Below are 20488 nucleotides of genomic sequence, written 5' to 3'. Positions count from 1 at the left end.
AAGGGTTAACACTTAGTGAAATGCCGCCAACTTAGCCATATAAATGTCGAATTTAATATAGGTACCTGATTTATCTTTTTTAGAGTTCCATACCCAAAGGGTAAAAACGGGACCCTATTACTAAGACTCCACTGTCCGTCTGTCTTGTCTGTCACCAGGCTGTATCTCATGATAGCTAGACAGTTGAAATTTTCACTGATGATTTATATCTGTTGCCGCTGGAACAGCAAATACAAAAAAGTACGGAACCCTTGGTGAGCGAGTCCAACTCGCACTTGTCCGGTTTTTTTATTGTATTTCTCTCAGGGTAGAAGCAAGAAAAAAGTTAAAATAGAAAATATCAAAAATATGTATGCCGAAGTTTAAATATGTTTTCGTTTGTTTGTTTACAAGTTTTGACACATGATAGCTTCATGATAGGTTGTAAAAAAAATCCTTAACTACTCCAAAAAGTTTACATATGGCAAGACTTATAGTGACGCAACTTTATTGCTTTAATAATTTACATTTTGATACAGCTATCCAATATTTACAAATATAAAAAGATATGTGGTTATTATTAATTTATATTTGGTTATTATTCTGAGGAGTTATCGTTCTTTTTATATTTTTCAAACTAGGCAGTATGCTGTATGGTCTTAGCCTATTCAGAAGGATCGAATAAAAAAAAACTAAATTGACAATGACAGTCTTGTGATTCATGTCAGCTCAGCTGAATTGTGTATTTTTATTTATAATCAGCATTTATGTGTTAGATTTTCTTAATTTTCCGCGTTCTTTATATTACAATATAGGCAACGCTTTATTTAATCTGTACAAAGTGTCATTGGAAGTGTGAAAACGAATGCGTACCTTTGTTTTGTTGTCGTGAAATCGTTGGACAATGTTTGGGAGACCCAGATGTAGGGAATATACGCCTCTAGCCACCCAACAGTTACGACTTCGGAGTCTTATACAGGTATTTAAACAGCCAATATTTACTTTTTAGGTTAAAAACTATTGAAAATGCAACATTTACCAACAAACTTCTACACAATTTGTCATCATACGCATCATTATTTTGAGGCTTCTAATTGAGGAAATTAGTTGAATTTGGTTTATAAAATGCATTAACTGTTCATCAAAAGCCGTTTCAAATTTAATTGGGCTTTGTAGCTACTCTTATTTATAAATGGTAGGTAACCAAAAATTACACTCAATAAGTTATGGAACACCAGATTAGATAATAAGAGATAATACACATGAAATGCATTTTTATCATTGCCTTGTTTTCTTGTAAGATGAAATTATTATTATTGCTCAAGTAAATTTGAATGTAAGTGATATCATATCGCTAGTTTTTCATTTCTTTGGTAAACCCTTTCCGGCACTTGCGGTCACATATATGGGGGAGTTTAGTTAGTTAGTAAGGAGTTTTGATCTAGATATAAAGAAATTGTTTATTGAAAAACAAATTTTGTTAACCAAAATAAAAAGGCACACCATCAGATCCACAGCGCAGGCTTCGTCACATTACAGAAAGCTCATCCACATCAGGTTTCGTCAAAACTGAATGTTCGTTTACACGTAAGTTATCTGCAACATGCATCATCAATAAATTGTTTCATTGGCATTGGGTTTCATATCTCACGTCGCTTTGTATGATTCAATTTGACTTAGCAGTTCAGTCTCTTATGATTAAGCTGTAAGTCTCACAAGGCCCATATTTTGAAATATTTTTAAATTAACAAAAAAATTAATATCATTTTTGAACCTGTTAAAATTTATGAGAATTGTTTGAGAAAAGAAACTTCTTAAAGATACAGAAATGTTCCACTTGCGCCACCGCTTGGTTGGTCATAGAATGTTATTTAAAACGAAATCTTGTTGCATTCCTTTTATGTGCTTTCTTTTTCTTTCCGTTCCTTTTAAAAATAGTCTAATATAGTTCTTGAGTATGTGTTAACGAGGCACGAGCACGAGTCATCGGCAGCCTGCGAGGCGCTTTTATATGTGCTGGTCCGGAAGGGGTGTCCGTGTGAGTGTGAGGGCTAGAAAATTCACAGTTAAGAGTTACTAACCATATTGTGGAACCTATGTTTTTTAAAACAAATGATTTTTATATTAAATCACATTTACAAACACGAATTTATTCACGATATATTTTGCGGATTTATTTTGCTGGGACGTCAGTTAGCCGCGACCACGACCAGTGAAACCTGTGTCGAAACGTCGGTAAATAAAGGTAACAAAATAAATTCGCGCTAGACCCGATTGTAAATGTGATTTAATATGTGTTCAAAACGCGAAAGTTTTAAATGTTATAAATGATTTTTATTTTATTTATTTTTATTCCAGATTGTAGGCTACAATATCCGGCCGCCCGAAGGCTGCCTATACCAGTGCAGTTTCTACCTGACGCTCCACCATACTACCATGTCTGCACCATTCTACACCAGCGAAAGAATCTGCTCTCCGCATCCCAAATGGAAGGAGATTGATTCCGGTATTAAATCCTTGGAGGATCTCTCTTCTGCCTCGCATTGTCTTGGCTTTTTGCCACGGCTCATGAGAGCCTGATGGGGTCCGCTTGGCAACTAATACCAAGAATTGGTGTGGGCACAAGTTTTTTATTGGGATTAGTCCGGTTTCCTCACGATGTTTTCCTTCGCTGAAAGTTCCAATTGGATTGAAAGTTGTATTCCCTTACTGCTATATAGGAGAATAATAGATAGAGAGAGAATAATAAATAGAGAATAATCTAGTCAAATTTCCAAAGCACACTTGGTGAGATCCTTTGAGAGAGCAGTGGGCATCTTTGCACTGAAATGGTGATATTGGTGATAAAGAAATCCAATTTAGCCCAAGTTATAGCGGCAACAGAAATACATCATCTGTGAAAATTTCAACTGTCATCAATCACGGTTCATGAGATACAGCCTGGTGACAGACAGACAGACGGACAGCGGAGTCTTAGTAATAAGGTCCCGTTTTTACCCTTTGGGTACGGAACCCTAAAAACAAAGCAATTGACACCTCATTCGCCACACGAGTCACACGACACAAACATACTGATATACATACACAGACAGTCAGGTAAAAAAGTGAGTTTTTTCTTGTTTGGCGCGTTTGATAGTCACACGCGCGTTGCCGACCACGAGTAACAATTAACAAACTAGATAATACATGAGTCACCAATGTTGATAAACCCCATCCTAGAAATGTGGGTCAACTGATATAGAACAAGTATGCAAATTATTTTACAGTTTTAGCTAATATCAACCTTAACAATGTGAAATACAATTAATTTTTGTATAAACGTTTGAATTGTTGTTTTATATGACAGTTAACAGCAGATTAAGTATGAATGAGGTCTTGTTTGGTGTCAATGTGTTAGAGATGTCTCTTTGTATAATTATAGACATTGACGGGTTTTTATCACACATGAATACTTGTTTGTTTGATGTCTGGGTTGTTAAGTATTATTTATACTGACTGGCACCCCTTTACAGTGTCAATTAGTTCTTAAGTAGTATTTAATTTTGTACGCAATATGGGTAAATGCCTGAAATAAAAGCTTTTTTTTTTATACAATTTAGTATGGTAGTAGCAAAGATAGATATAACTCCGTAATAGATGGATACAGTCTAAGGAAAAAACGTGCCTCGAAAATCAAGAAAATTTGATTCTCGTTCAGAGGGCGCTACTAGTTTTGGCCTACAGTCGTATAGATGGCGTTGACGGTTTCGTTTGTTATTTAACAATTTTAACGCATATCAGTGAAAGAACATGGGTCAAAATCATAAAAATAATTAATGCAAATAAAAAAAATCATTTATCTATATTTAAATACATTCTATCGTATTTTTATAAATCTTCAATTTTAGTTTTAAAGTGTGTCGACAGATGGCAGTGAATTTACTGGGGTTACAAAATTTACTATGACAGTAACGCTCTAGTATCAGTTACTCTATGGTAGTAGGGTCATATTAAATATATTAATAATAGGGTCAGGGGTAGGGTTATTATTAGTAGGGTCACTTGTGCTTGGTACTCTTCTTTTTAGGGTTCCGTACCCATAGGGTAAAAACGGGACCCTATTACTAAGACTCCGCTGTCCGTCTGTCACCACAGGCTGTATCTCATGAACCGTGATAGCTAGACAGTTGAAATTTTCACAGATGATGTATTTCTGTTGCCGCTATAACAACAAATACTAAAAAGTACGCAACCCTCGGTGCGTGAGTCCGACTCGCACTTGGCCGGTTTTTCTGTAGAGGAGAACAGCCGAACATACGAAATCATTGCCCCAAGCTGAAACGGAGACTTCGCGCGCGCTCGGTCAATTATAATGCACAATAAGCCACGAGGATAGATGTTATATCCTCATTATAATCTGCGACTGCGTCATCAACCACAATCGACATTTAACCTCGTAAGGCCCACCATACAAAGTTTCCCTATTTTTAATTTGAACCTTGTTGTATAGAAGATTAGGGTGAGTTTCGTTTGTTTTAATTCAATTCAATCTTTATTTGCAACCAAGTAGATACAGTTTACACAAATACACATGCAACTTAATGCTAGGTAGGTACATAAATAACTACTAGGACCCGGTAAGGGCTTAACAAAGTATTAGGGTTTTTAAAATATTCCTTATCTAGATTTCTTTGGCTTTCATTCATTCTTTCTTCCAATTGGTTAGAAAACAATGAAACAAAAGAAATGCTACTTACTTCAGTTAGTATAAGGTTCAAATTATATTGAAAAAGAGTGTACATTGTAATGCACATTGGGCCTTACGAGGATAAAGTATACAATGCGCGATAATGACATCATTTTATTTTGAAACTATGACATCATTATTAACAATGACATCATTTTATTTTGAAACTATCCTCCTCCCGCTATTTCGTTCATGTTAAAGTAGTTAAGAGTCTGTCTAAGCTAACTTTGCACGGCCTTAAACAGAATAAAGTGAGTGAGTGTCATTATTAAGCATTCACATTTGTCTGTCGTGTTGTGTTGTGACGGGTATCGGTTTCATACATTTAATATGGTTGCGTTCACATTCCTCTGATGCATCAGGCATAAGACAAATGTGAACGCAGACGCAACCATCACAACACATCCGTCACAACACAACACGACAGATAATTGTGAATGGCTTTAAGGGTCCCCGGAAAGCTCGGTTCTTCATACAAAAGTAGTTACGCTCTCATTTTAAAACGAGTAGCTAGTTTGCTTTGAAACTTTGTTCCTACAATAGGATAAGGTATTTATATGTCTGTAATAAGTTTATGTAGCTTCAGATACCATAGTTAAAAAAATTCAGCGAATTTAAGTTTTTCATACAAAACTTTGAAACTTTCAAAGTCCTAACTTCAAAGAAAAGCGTAAGCTTTTCTTTATCTGTCAATATCTAAATAACGATCCTGTTTTTTTTCAGAAATTACTCATCATATGACGTCAACGAATGTAGTCATACGTATCTGGTGTCATATGCTACCACCGAACAAAGATTACGAAGAAACAGACCGACCAGACACTGTCATTCAGACCTGGGGCGTATACTTCACGGGTCTAAGGTATTTAGGGGCCAATTTAGCATTAAATTTCACTTCAGACTGCTTTAAAAGCAATACCCTAGTTTTTCAAATGCATGGTGGATACTTTTGCTCATACAAAAGTCTCAAACTAGATATCATTCCACCGGAGAACGAGATAGAACATAGCTCGCTATCTTCAGATTCCTCCGGTAAGACTAAAACACTGGAATCTAGATCTATACAGAATCATAAAGCGAAATCTAGATCAATATCACCAAGTAAATATTCTAGACGGACGGATAAAGAGTATTCGAAAAGCCATAGTCCGGTTGAAAGGGGATTTAAACAGAATTTTCCTACTATTAAAAACTCAGCGAGTTTAAATATAGGACAGAGTAGTAGAGATTTCAAAGAGAGGAGCGAGGAAAGAAAATTAGATCCGAATTTAATATATGAACATTCACCGGAAAGTGATGTGAACTGTGATAATTTATCTAAGAACACTTCGAAAGAAGATATATCAGAGAATAAAATAGATTTGAGTGAGACCGCTGAAAATTATGATCTAAGGAATGAATCGGATGTACCAAAGTATCGGTATCATGCTTTAAGCTTTTTGAAATCTGAAATCAGACCGAGTTATAATTCGGATAAGTTACAGAAGTTGCATATATTGCAGTATTCTATTAAGAAAAAGCAGGAAGCTGTGCAAGATATAAAAGAAAAAATATATAAAAATTCAGCGTTGACGAGTAGTTTAACTGATGAGTTTGGTGATGAAGTGAGATTAAAAAGCAAGTCCCAAAGGAATTTGTTTTCTCCGGATGACGATGTGGAGAATATTGTGAAGAATGGTAAGGTTAAGGATGAGAAGCCTGTTTCTAATGGACCGAGGCTGGCGTTGAAGTTGAATGATCTCCTATCTTTTAAGGTTGGTATTTTGCGTTGTTACGTTTTTATTTTTGACTGTGACTTCTAACTGATTCAAAATTCCAAAAGGAGGTTCTCGATGCGGTTGCATTTTGTTGTGTTTATTTAATTATTTTTGTTGTTTGGTAATTTGAAACAAATGAATATTTTTTTAATTATTCTTTATATATATTTTTCAGTCAAAACCATCGCCCTTCCAAAGGGCAGAGCATGTGAGGCTAACGAAGCAGATAGAAATATTGCGGTTCAAGCGAATATTACTGGCGGATGAGAGAGATAGCAAGCTAGCTAATATACGGAGGCTGAAAGAGACGCATGCTAAGCTGTGCGAGGAAAATCAGGATTTAGGTGAGTATTAGAAAAAAGTTAGTTAATGTAATTATAATTACAATTGTTAATACTTACTGATACTCTGCAAAGTGAATTTTGTGTTAAAATTTCACACATTTATTGAATATGGGGTCATCCATTAATTACATCACACGTTTAGGGGGGGAGGGGGTCAAAAAAATGTGACATGTTGTGACAGGGGGGAGGGGGGAGTCACAAACTTTGTGACATCACATTAACTTATTTAAATTATTTTATTCGCTGTACAGTTAAATAACAAGTTTTTGGAACGATAATCGTTTTTAATCGTTTAATTTTCTTTCCTAATCTGTTTTGGGTTATAAAACTACTAATATTTCTTTTGTCAAAAATATTTTGATAAAATATTAGTAATACTTAATTCAATTTGCCGATTTCGATGAAAAAATGAGACGTCACACCAGGGGGGATGGGGTTTGCCAAATGTGACCAAGTGTGACAAGTGTGTGTGAGGAGAGGGGAGGGGTCAAAAAACCTCGAAATTAGTGTGACGTAATTAATAGATGAACCCTATTGGGTTATTACAAATATTGACTGCTCAATTTAATATTAAGGTGGTTCGACTAGGTTACCCAAAGCTTAAACCCCGCTAGATGGCGTCACTTTCGCAAATTTTCAGGTTTTATTTTTTTGTGGAATAGTGTTGGTATCTGTATACTTAAAAGTATGTTTAGCGCACTCTTTACATAAATATTGAACTATTATAATAAACATTGAATACTTCATTAGTGTAAAAAACACTTTTAAAGTCGACAGAATGTTTCTGTCATGCTATTTCCTACTATTACTCACACATGTAAACAGTGTTTCCGTGATTGCTTGTAGTAGACAATTTCATGCAGTGTAAGTATGCTGCAATGGCGTTGCGGTATGTTCGTGGAAATACGTGCAAGAGGATTCGGGTTCGAGACTGGTACGTCAGGGGTACTTTTTTTTGTCCTTTTTGTGTTATCTTATGTTTCTTATACCTTTTATTCTTCAAATTCTTGTCCGATTCCGATATAACCGAAATATATGTGATATCGGAAACGGCTCTAACGATTTCGATGAAATTTACTGTAAGGGGTTCGATCTAGCTAGGTCTTATCTCTGGGAAAACGAGCATTTTTGAGTTTTTACTTATGTTTTCCTTTTCTCCCAGATATTCAGTATTATTAATAAATTAGTTTATAACGTTTTATAAAAATATGTGACGTTTTGAACTAAAAGGTACCACATTGTCGGTTGTCGATTAGGTTGATTTCATTTTGAAGCTTTATGGAAATATGACAACAATAAGTAGGTACCCGTTTGGTTGAAATCGCCACATATATTGAAAACCTGACTTTCACAAATCTCACCTTTTTGGGTTCTTCCAACTCAGAAAGGATGGAGAATAGTGACGATTCTTAGTAGCACTAGCCCAAGGAAGTCCAGGTTTGTAAGTGTCAGGTATCAGTTGTTTTTTAAAGCGCTAAATATAGTTCTACAAGTAAAGCAATCCCTTACTGCCCAGCCTCTATAGTATTTTTCAAACTGGAAGGGTACAATGATAGATTTCATCTCCGTACAATTTATAATCTAATAATGCCAAATGTTGCAAAATTATATTGAATTGAGATCTATCATCGTACCCTTGCAGTTTGAAATAGTTATTTACGATACAAGTGCAGAAAAGAGAAAATTCGAAACGAGTGGCGACAGATTAAAACACGACCGCAGAGAGTGTTTTAAATCGACACGAGTTGCGAATTACCTATTCGCACGTGTATCGTACAACGTTTTAGAGTACATATGGCCCTTTAAACTTTCGACATATGCATGAAAAGTGCTCTTTACGCACTAGGGCGAGAAAGTTGCACCATATGTACTGTAAAATACTTTTTAGTACATATGGTGCTACATATACGTTACCGCCCTAGTGCGGTAATTAGTTACGTGCATATGTCGAAAATGTAAAGGGCCATAATTATGTACTGTAAAACGTTGTACAATACACGTGCGAAAAGGTAATTCGCAACTCGTGTCGATTAAAACACTTCCTTCGGTCGTGTTTCAATTTATCGCCACTCGTTGCCAATTTCCTACTTTTCGCACTTGTATCGTAATGTACTAATAATAAAGTAGTAATTGTAAAATAAAATTAAAACTTTTTATATATATTTTTTTTTGATTCAAGTAGGTACAGTGAGTAACAACATTGCATGGCCTTCTAATTATAACTATTATAGAAAACGGGATATTTATCATGTTTATTTATATTATTTATTTCTCGATATTTTGGCCGGTCTTGCAAGACCAGTCGTTGTGGAGATCCCTGGGGAGGCCTATGCCCAGCAGTGGATGTCTTGTTGGTGTAGATGGATTCACACAACAAATGAAATAACATTTTTTCATATTTGTTATCCGTAGTTGTCCCTGTACCTGAAAGAAAAATAATATCATGATAGCACAAAATCTCTAATGTTATAGGAAGAAAGATGAAGCAACAATATGGATTCTAATAAAGTTATCATTTACTTACCTAGTAATAATTGTGTTTTTCATTCATAGACAAAATTCCATAATTTTCATCCCCAGGAAATGTTTTATTTTACTTTATTGCAGTGAGGATGTCCTGATTTTTTCTGGCTAATGAAGGAAAACATTTTATTTCCAAGAATGCCTCTTCATTTTGCACAATACCTAAAAAAACCTAGAGTTAGTGACACATTGACTATTCGGCAACCAAAACAGTAATAATTACATTATATAGGTATTGTTCACTGCTTATATCTACCATTACGGAAGAAGTGAGAATTATTTTCTAAAAAGATCGGCACGAGAAAATTACAATGTACAATGAAGGAATGAAACTGTACCTACCTTACGAAACTTCACCATCATGAATTCCGCTTCAATTGAGTCTGAATTTTTCTGGATTTTCGCGGACCAGAACACCGATGATTTTTGTAACTTGATTTAGACGTTGCTACATATATTATTATACTCTTTGCGTTGCTATCATTTTCAATTTATACAAACAAATTGATGTCACAATAAACATGACCCTATGTGTCAGTGTCAACACTGTCAAATAAAAATGCACTAAACATGACGGCACTGCAAATCCTGCCAGGTCGGCCAGGCAACGTCGCCAACGTCATAGAGTGGCAACGCCGCACGCAACGTATTTGTACACGACATTTGTGACACACACATACGTAAAATTGATGAAAAAATTACGTTGATTTATGTATGATTTCTGTATGAAACAAAGTTTTTCTATTAATTTAGCGCAAACGAATATTCGAAAGTAGATAAATGAGCAAATATTTGTGTAGTAATAGTGTGTAGTGCCTTAATTAAAGCAGATTGAATTTTGTATGAAAATCGAACCACCTTAATACTGCACTACTACATTATTACTACAGATCTCATTACGGGGGTGACATAGTCACTGAGTGACGAAACCTCATCTTTAAAAAAAATATGTCTAAATGCCATGCCATTCCTGGCAAATAATTATTAATAAAACTCGTCGAGTTTTAATGTTTTTTATTTTTATTTTTTTTGTTTGACATTTAACAAATTATTTTCGTTTAAATTAACAAAGTAACTTAACACTACATAATAAAACTAAAGAAAAACACTAAAACTAACTAGAAAATACACATTATCTATACTAAACATAAACCCCATTCCGACCCCCACCCTGTCCAAACGTGCCAAATACATTTCAAATATTTTTTTTACATTAAACATATTAATAACGGCTCACTCACGTATTTTAAGTCGAAAATGTACTAATAATAAGATAGGTATTTTCTTAAAATAGACATTAAGAATGCCTTCAACAGCGTTGAAAGGGATGTGATTCTTGGTGAAGTAATGGACCAGGTGCCCTCGCTCTATCCATTTCTGCACCAATGTTACTCAACGCCTAGCAACTTATTATTTAATGGGGCCGCAATTTCGTCGCAAGTTGGTGCTCAGCAGGGGGATCCATTAGGACCTCTAATTTTTTGCTTAGCGATACAGAAGGTTATTTCCTCTCTGGATTCACCCCTAAATGTTTGGTACTTAGATGATGGGACACTTGGGGGTAATCCAGAGACAGTGTTGAGGGATTTTAACAAACTTGCGCTAGCGTTGAAGGGGATCGGGATGGAGGTGAACCCTGCTAAGTGCGAGCTCTTTTGCTGCGGCTCCTCGGTGAACGGAAGTCTACGGTCGGATTTTGAGAAGGTGTTGCCTGGCCTGCGGCACCTTCAGAAGTCTTCTTTGAGCCTTTTGGGTGCGCCAATTTTCCCGGAAGGGGTTAGTGCTGCGCTTGAAGATAAAAGGTTAGCTTTGGTTGGGGCAAGGGAACACCTAGAAAGCCTATCTGCGCACGTCTCGCTTATACTGCTACGGAATTGCTTCGCGATGCCGCGCATAATGTACATTTTGAGAACAGCTCCAACTTGGTTGTTTGAGGCCGAAGTCGCAGGGTTAGACGAGACGATCAAGGTGGCGCTTGAATCCATCTTAAATGTGCATCTGGATGAAGCGCAGTGGTGTCAGGCTGCTCTCCCTGTCCGTCACGGTGGGTTGGGAATACGTCGCTGTAGAGAGGTCGGGGTGGTGGCGTTTCTTGCCTCGGCTCACGGTACTTTGGGTCTTGTCACTCGGATTTTGTCTAACAATGGTGATATTACCCAGGTACCGTTTGTAGCGGAGGCACTAAACAAATGGACCACTTTCTGCGGTGGCGATGAGCGGCCGGATAATCCCATCGTTCAGCGGGGGTGGGACGATATATTGTGCAGAAGGACCATGGCGAATATGTTAGGGGAGGCGGTAGGATCCGACTTGGCGCGCCTCAAAGCCGCTTCGAGGGTTGAGTCGGGGGCGTGGCTACACGCATTGCCTTCCCCCTCGCTAGGCACACTTTTAGATAATGATTCCTTAAGAATCGCGGTTGCCTTGCGTTTGGGGTGTAAGGTGTGCGAAGCACATCGGTGCATTTGTGGGGTCATGGTTGAAGAAGACGGTCACCATGGCCTTAGCTGCATGAAGTGCGCGGGTCGTTTTTCCAGGCATTATGCCATCAATGATGTCATCCGCAGGGCTTTGGTGTCGGCCAATATTCCTTGCGTTTTGGAGCCTCCAGGGTTGTGCCGCACGGATGGCAAGAGGCCTGATGGTCTGACATTGGTTCCATGGCTGAGGGGACGATGCCTCTTGTGGGATGCAACGTGCGTGAGTACATTTGCGCCGTCCCACTTGAGTCTCACCGTCAGGTCTGCTGGTACTGCCGCGGAGTATGCCGCCAAAATGAAGCATGCCAAGTACTCTGCCCTGGAACCAACGTACGACTTTGTGCCGGTTGCAGTCGAGACTGCGGGACCTTGGGCTGTGGAGGCTAGGGACTTTGTGAGGGATTTGGGTCGGCGGCTGAGGGACAGGGGGTGCGACCCTCGGTCCGGATCGTACCTGGTCCAACAGATCTCGTTGGCCATTCAGCGCGGTAACGCTGCCAGCGTAATGGGGACATTTGAACCAGGTGCGATTCGTGACGGTTATTTTATTTAAAAAAAAAAAGTGACGAAGCCTGTTGCGGATATCATCATTGGTATTTTTGGGACGAAGCATGTTGCTGATTTGCATTTGTAGCCACCTGACGAAGCCTGCGTTGCGGATTTTTTACATGTAACTAAATATTATTATTTTTTAAGATTTTCTTTATAAATAAAATTATTAATATTATTTTTGTTTAGATAGGTATAGAGTTATTAATATGTTTAATGTCTGTGTCTCACGGAAGTTTTGTTATTATTATTTTTTTACATTTTCCAGGTCTAGAACTAATGCAGGGTTACCACAGCCTGTCCCGACGGACAGACCGATTAAAAGAGCAGCGGCAATCTGCAGCCGCCCTACGAGAGCTCGCCGCACGCGCACATAGAGAATTGGCTGCACATAGCGACTCGCTATTGCAACAGTTGGCGCAGATATTCTACATCGAACAGGTTAGTTTGTCTGTAAGTGTGCATCGGGTAAAACACAAAAAATACAAATTATAAAAAAATATAAATGAATTCAAAATCACACAAAATAAGAGTACAAAAACAAAATGCCAAAGAAAAGAAAAAGCAGAAATCACAGAAAACAGCAATAAAAACACAAAAATAAAACAATCACCCATAAAAAAATTAACATTAATATCACAGCGCAAAAATTAAATATCGGAAGATCAGCGCTGGAAGTCGCCAGCAGCATGCTGAGATGGGGCCATTTCGTGACACTTAATTTTCACCATGTTCTTTTAATGTATGTCTGTTGTCTGTGTGTTTACGAATAAAAACTATATTCTAACTATTCTAAAAAGAGCGTAGTTTTTTTGTTTTTTTTTTTGTTTTTTATATTATAGGACATTCTTACACAGATTGACTAAGTCCCACGGTAAGCCCAAGGAGGCTTGTGTTATGGGTACTCACTCAGACAACGATATATATAATATATAAATACTTAAATACATAGAAAACACCCATGGCCCAGGAACAAATATCTGTGCTCATCACACAAATAAATGCCCTTACCAATTAGCCTCATGCATGAAGTTTATATTTGAACGAAATATGTTTTATTCGGATGTTTGTTACCTTTATATCATGTTACAAATGCATTTCCGTTTTTAACCCTTAAATGCATGATTTTTTGTATAACTTTTTAATAAATTGAAATAGATGTGTCATGCTGTATAAAAGTAATAAATGTGATTTTGAATAGCTGCATATTGAGCCACGGACCATCAAATATACGATGCATATATACATCATTATGCATTTAAGGGTTAAATTACCATTTTAATTACTTAAAATTATAAATAAAAAGTACAAAAATTTGCCCGCGAAAAGCTAGTGTGCGAAACGCTCGAAACGCCACGTGACGTCACGCGTTCGACAGATTAGTGTCATTAGTAGCAAACGTCAGTTGGGCCGCCTAACGTGTGACGTCATCACGCTCTGTCGAATTCGCGCCAAAAATTATGAGCGTTTCAACCGCTCAAAAATTTTCACCATTTTAAATATTTTTTTATAAAATAATGTTAAGGTTTACAAAAGTATTTTTATCATTTCCGGTGTTCCAACGATATAAATTATGAATCCAAAAATAAAAATAAATTAATGCATGGAGCTAATTGCGTAGTTGTGTAGTTAACAATAAACTTATGAGTGTCTTGCTTCTTTGTATTCCAGGTGGACCAGACGACGTGGAAAATCTGCGATGTGCCCCTCCCAGTCTGTTCTGATGGAGGTCGGCCCTCCGTCGCGGCGGACGCCGTGGCGGCCGGGTTCGCGGCACAGGCTGTCGTGCTGACGGCCGCCATCTTGAATTTACCCTTACGATATAAAATAACCTTGTTGGGCTCGGCGACCAAAATATTGGACATCACGCCGGATTTACCAGACCCAAAGTAAGTAATGTGACCACGTGAGTGAGTGACCGAACGAGTGAGTGACCACAATAGTGACCAAGTGGAGGACCATACGAGTGAGTGACCGACCGAGTGAGTAGACACGTAAGTGACCGAGTAAATACGCAAGTGAGTGACCGCGTAAGTGACCGAGCAAGTTCCCAAGTAAATGAGTGATCGACCGAGTGAGTGAGTGACCGAGTATGTGATCTCCATAACAATCTATCGATCCCCGCCGTTCCCCTCCCCGTGTGTTCCGACGGCGCGCTTCCCTCTTGTGCTGACGGCCGCCATCTTGAATTTACCGTTACGATATAAAATAACGCTTCTGGGTCCGGCGACGAAGACATTGGATAACACCGGATTTGCCTGATCCCAATTAAGTAAATTTTCAGACAATTATTAGCTTAGACATAATTTTTTTAAAGGGTTCCTAGCGGGATTTGCAGTGAAAACTGTTGTGCTGGTCGCCGTTTTGAATTTAACGTTACGATATAAAATAAATTCGAAACACGAATTTGTCTTAGATTTTACACATTCTACACAATCAACATATCTTTCGTACAGACTTAACTTTCCAAATCAACATTTTTGCCAAGAACAAAAATCATTAGTTTATCTTTTCGTTTCAGCATACCCCTATTCGCCCGAGGCGGCGACGCGACGCTGTTCCGCTACGCCATGTTTTTGCTAAACAAGTGCATAGCTCAATTGTTATGGGCGAGAGGCCTCCCCGTCACCGATATGAGGCCTACTCTCGCTAATCTACAGAGATTGATGATTACACCTCATAATTCGTAAGTAAATTTGAATTTTTCAGGAAGTAACAACACTTTATTGGCCTCTTTAGGCCTCCCTGTCACCGATATGAGACCTATGCTCGCTAATATATAGAGACTGATGATTACACCGTATAACTAGTAAGCACTACAGTATTTTATTTTCGTTTGGCCTCCATATCACCGATATGAGGCCTACGCTCGCTAATATACTGAGACTGATGATTACACCACATAATTCGTAAGTATTTAATACATTATTGCGTCCTTTATGCTTCACTATCATCAATATTTCAAAATCATCAAAAAAAAAAAAAAAAAAATATATGAGGCCTTTACTCTTTATTCTACAAAGACTCATGGTAATACGACATAACGTGTGTTGTGATGTATCTGACAATTCAGTGAACTTCGTAAGGCCTTCTATACGATATAGATAAGGCCTAGAGAACATAAACGTTAAGAGCATTTTAGCTATTGAGTGTGTGAATATTGCTATGTCGGCGCAGAGTTAGCGTGGTCATACTCTGTGTGTCTTCAATAATTTATTTTCTAAAACTACGCGGGCATTTTCATTTTAACTTGTATTTTAAAGCACGCCTTGAGTTGTGTTAAAGTCACGTCTTCACTTTCCTGACAAAATGTGGTTTAACATTGACCGGCAGTTTTGTGACGATTGTTAACCGGCCGTTAATGATACAAAGTTTAGTGAAAACGCCCACACCCACATACTAGTTGTTACAAAAATCATGCTAGAAGCATTGCCAAGCTAGTTTCAACCTTATGTTATAGGAACGACACTGCAAAACTGTTTGGCACGTATCGCTGGCTTCCTGACAACCGATGCTCGCAAACGCAGAGTTTGAGAAGCCTTGTAGCGTCAGATAGAGGGAAATATAGGCAGTTCAACAGGTTTAAGGTAAGTTATTGGTACACCCCCAAACTTTTTCATACACTTTTCGTCGGGTAGTCACACAAATCTCTATTTTGACATTTTGCTGTTACGTCAGTGAGCCGCGAACACGATCAGTGAAACCTGTCTCGAAACGTCGGTAAATAAAGGTAACATATTTTTCGCCCGTTATACATTAAGCATAATTTTGACATTGATGTTTTATAGTGTAATTTTTATCCTGAAATAAATAAATCCAAATCTAACGATTATACTTTTTTTTTGGAGTAGATTTTTTAAGATCTTCATCATCTTCAATATATAGAGATTAAAACGCTTTACTCACATAACTATTATCGTTTCTGATACATTATTGACTTAGCCAATTTGTGTAAGAATGTCTCTATAATATTTATTTATTTTAATTGTGGTAACAGGACTCCGTCGACGGCCAATCACCTCAAGCCGTGATGACGCTGAGTCGACACCGACAATCTAGAAGCGTTGGAAGTTATAACGATGATCAGGTATTTATTAAACTAATCCCTAACCATAATCATAATCATTTATTTGCACATAAAAAGCCCTAAGAACCTATCATGCCTTTTGTAGGGTAAAACGGACACTAAATAATTTCACGGTTTAGACTTGTTTTAGTCACTCGCGCGACATGTTTCGGAGAGCCTAGGTATCCTTTCTCAAGTACTAATAGTGCGAGCAGCGTTCACGACGACCGTGTATTGCGTACTGCCGCGCGTCGTCGTCGATTATTTAATGCTTTTTTTGCCGTAGGGCAAGTAGAGCTGTAGGACTGTGTGGGGGGGATGGTAGCCTGGGGAAAATCCAGGACCCTTCCGCATCACACGAGACGGTTTTGCTGCGCTGCATGGAATACTCCTAAAGAGTTTTCGCTCCAGCGCAGATCGGTTGAGCGGTCTCAACCTGATCTGAGGGTGTAAAGGGCATCGAGCTAATGGGAGTTTTGTCGCTGGTTCGCTACAACCTAGCCTAACGACTGTCGGAATTTAATATTAGTATGTCTCACAACAGTTTAAATTCGATTAAAACGGACACGTTTTGTTGTTGATAATTTCTCGATTCCCAAAGACTATATCGAGTTTGCCAGCAAAAAAGCCAATTTAAATAATCAACTGAAATAAATGTCATATACTAAGAAAAAGCGTCCTCTGCTATCGCACAGGCACCTGCCGCGATAGCAGAGGACGCTGGTTCGATTCCAGCCTGGGGCACTGGAGGCCTTGGTCATTTTTTCTTAGTATATGACATTTATTTCAGTTTATAATTTATATAGTAGTGTTTCTACTTAAAATAAAACAAATTAAAGTATTTTCTGTAAATAATTTAATTTGTTCTAATACTTCCAACAGTATTAAATAATCAAGTTCGTTTTGTGGATATGGATTTTGATGCCTCGCATGGTTTATTAGACATATTGACCGGGTGATTACCTTTTGTATTGTTCTGTATTCCGGTCAATATATAGGTAAGTCTAGTGAAACTAACCGTGAATCATTCACAACTTGCATGGTTTATTGCCTTGTATGTAGCAACTTCAAATTTAAATCGCTTTTAATCCTATAAAAACAAAAGAGGGGATTGTTTTTCTGAAGCGCACATGATACTGAACATCTAAGCTTTACTTATTCATATCGCATATGTATACTGCCGCAGTGAAAAAAAAAACTATTTACATTAAAAATGGCCAAAAAGTGCATGTTTTGTATTGCAGTAAACATTCACTCTAAAGAGTCTAAACTAAAACATTATTAATAATGGTTATATGTTTCATTATACGATTTATTTATTATCCAAAATTTAACTTTAATTTAACTTTTTTAATTCAACGGGGCAACGCTGCCAGTGTCATGGGGACTTTTGGACCGGCTACGGTCCGAAGTGGGGACTTGGCCTAGTTTAATTTAGTGTTTAAGATTGACAAAGCCTGTTGCGGATTATATCATTTGTTAGTAGGTGACGAAGCCTGTAGCTGATTTATTGTTGCAAGCACTTGACGAAGCCTGCGTTGCTGATCATGAACTATGTATTGTATATTTTCATAAATTGATTTACACAATCATTCCAATATATTTAATTAAATTTAAATTATTTACTTTCATAAAATATAAATAATAACATTATTTAGTTATATTTACTAATAAACTACTAATTTCATTCATATTTATTACTAAAATTACCTACGAGATTTGTTAGTGTTAATTTATTTTATTGCACGTAAGTTTCTTTTTATATTTCGTAGTTAGAAAAACATTAAATGCATGTTTTATTTTTTTCATGTTGCTTTTAGATTTTAGAAAAATATTTAAAAATCTTAAGCTGAATTGAAAATATGGGGCATTTTCTATGAAAAGGGACTTTATTGTCGATGGCGCTTACGCCGCACAGCGTCGCGCGGCATTGCATTTATATCGGAGCATCGTTAATAATGACGTAAGCGCCATCGACAATAAGGTCCCTTTTTATAGAAAATACCACATATTCACTGAAATATTTCTTAAGCGTAATAATCTAAAAATTCGTCTACCTTTATAGGTATTTGATAGCTCAATTAGCAGAGTTCTAATCATTAAAGTCAACATTTTTTTCATTTCAATTTATTAAAATTGTTTTTGGACACAAAATTTAAATCAGTGTTTTTTTTCTTCTTATAGGAAGCACCCGCTTTAGACCAATCAACAACGTCCATAATGGGAAGCGAACCAAACATCTATAACACAAAACTGTCCCACGTTGCCTCAGAACCACCAAAACTGATGAAAACCCACAACTCTGACTCCGAAATACTTCGTCATACAACAGAAAACGAAAAAGTCATATTCACTTTAGGCGAAGATTGCTACAACGATATAAAATCTGACAGACTTGTCAAACTATCAAGCAATAACGAGGATAGTCACGATGTCAAAAAAATATGCTCAGAAATTAAAGATTTCTGTGACAAAGACGAAGAAGGCTTAGATATAGTTAAACATCTTGAAGGTAATGTGAATATAGATATAGCTAAATATATGGAGGAGAAAAGAGTTAGTGTAGTCAGTGAGAATTGTGACGATTGTGACGTTTGTGACGTATCGTGTGCCAAAGTGACTGACGTTATTGTGATACCTAGTGCGGAAGCCCTTTTGGATACAGGACAGGAAGCGGATGTGGAGAAGGAGTGATTTGTATTATAGATAGATTGTAATGTTGTGGTGAAGATTGTGTAAAAATAATTGAACATTTAATTATAAGGTGATTTCTCACGTGGTTCAAGCGGAGGCACGAACACCTTAATACAAAATATAATTTTCATTAGTTGAAACTGGAATTTTCGGCTATTATTTAAGATGAAATTATGTCCAAGTTTGTAAGTCGATGACAATACTATATTTTGATGTCGTGAAAATTGTTTAATGATATGCTTTAAAGTATGGTCCTTATAAGAACTCTGTAAAATTAATACATAAAGAGTCGTTTACGTCAGTAAAATCTCATTACAATAGATATAAAAAAATGAAAAGAAAAACTGGTTTATTTCCGCACCGGTTATGATCGTATAATAATAAAGTAAGATGTATATCGGGTACTTGATTTTGTAATAGAGAATAAAACCTATTTTTACGGTTCCGTACCCAAAGGGTAAAAACGGGACCCTATTACTAAGACTCCTCGGTCCGTCAGTCTGTCTGTCAGCAGGCTGTATCTAACCGTGATAGCTAGACAATAAAAATTTTCACAGTTGGTGTATTTCTGTTTCCACTACAACAACAAATACTAAAAAGTACGGAACCCTCTGTGGGCGAGTCCGACTCGCACTGTTTTTTTTTCAACGAAGCATTTCGGCATATGTCTTTGGGCGCATTTACCCATATGACAGTTAATCTATTATTATAAAATATTTTCGGCAAAAATTGTTTCATCATTCATCATACTCGCACGAATAAAGCCAATTGTGTTATTCAGAACTAAATTGATGTTTTATTCTTTAGAAACAACACTGTAAACTAAACAATTATGCCTACCTGCACTGCCGATGATTTCATAGATGACATTTTCATATGTTATGTTATGATAAAGTCTGTATGCAATATTATTTTTTTTTAATCTACATATTTAAAATATTGAAATATATATGCAATATTGAAATAGAAAATATACCTACTGTTGATAAAAAATAAGATAAGTAATTTATTATTTATTTGGTATAATAAATCGTCAAGTGACAACCAAAACTCCTAATTACTAAAAAATAATTAAACAAAAATCAACCTAGAATGAATGAATAAAGCTTTATTAAATTTCCATACAGATTGAATGCAGTGAAAGAGATATATCGATTTATAACCTTACATGCTATATATCAATTACATTAATTTAGGAATAATATTAATTAATAAAACGTACAATTGAAAAATCATGAATATAAAGTAAAATTTGAATAATTATATAATTTAAATATGTCAACAGCATGCAATACATTCATTATTAATATTAAATAAATCTGTGTGGACCCCCTTCGGGTAAAAGCCTCCTCCAAAGAAATCCAGGTTGC

At 36.8% G+C, this 20488-nt stretch overlaps 1 protein-coding gene across 1 annotated transcript; it reads left to right on the top strand.

Annotated features, from left to right (window-relative positions):
- The first annotated feature begins 669 nt into the window (after positions 1-669).
- LOC134751869 (uncharacterized) lies at positions 670-19425 on the top strand. Its single transcript, XM_063687393.1, has 10 exons — positions 670-958; positions 2338-2485; positions 5429-6459; positions 6638-6806; positions 12627-12799; positions 14030-14247; positions 14880-15044; positions 15819-15945; positions 16356-16445; positions 18609-19425. The coding sequence occupies exons 1-10, from the start codon at positions 884-886 to the stop codon at positions 19116-19118; spliced, it is 2706 nt and encodes a 901-aa protein (XP_063543463.1). The 5' UTR covers positions 670-883; the 3' UTR covers positions 19119-19425.
- The last annotated feature ends 1063 nt before the right edge of the window (positions 19426-20488 follow it).

Source organism: Cydia strobilella, chromosome 23 (assembly GCF_947568885.1).
Source record: "Cydia strobilella chromosome 23, ilCydStro3.1, whole genome shotgun sequence".
Classification (NCBI taxonomy): Eukaryota; Metazoa; Arthropoda; class Insecta; order Lepidoptera; family Tortricidae; genus Cydia; species Cydia strobilella.
Note: the sequence above shows the minus strand (reverse complement) of the source record. Positions and strands in the feature narration are given on the sequence as shown.

What these genes read in the sequence shown, in the direction of transcription:
- LOC134751869 (XM_063687393.1), top strand. Translation starts at nt 884, where the DNA reads ATGTTTGGGAGACCCAGATGTAGGGAATATACGCCTCTAGCCACCCAA. An exon ending in ATGGAAGGAGATTGATTCCG is followed by an intron (nt 2,486 to 5,428) that starts GTATTAAATCCT and finishes GTTTTTTTTCAG; the next exon opens with AAATTACTCATCATATGACG. An exon ending in CCGGATTTACCAGACCCAAA is followed by an intron (nt 14,248 to 14,879) that starts GTAAGTAATGTG and finishes TTTTCGTTTCAG; the next exon opens with CATACCCCTATTCGCCCGAG.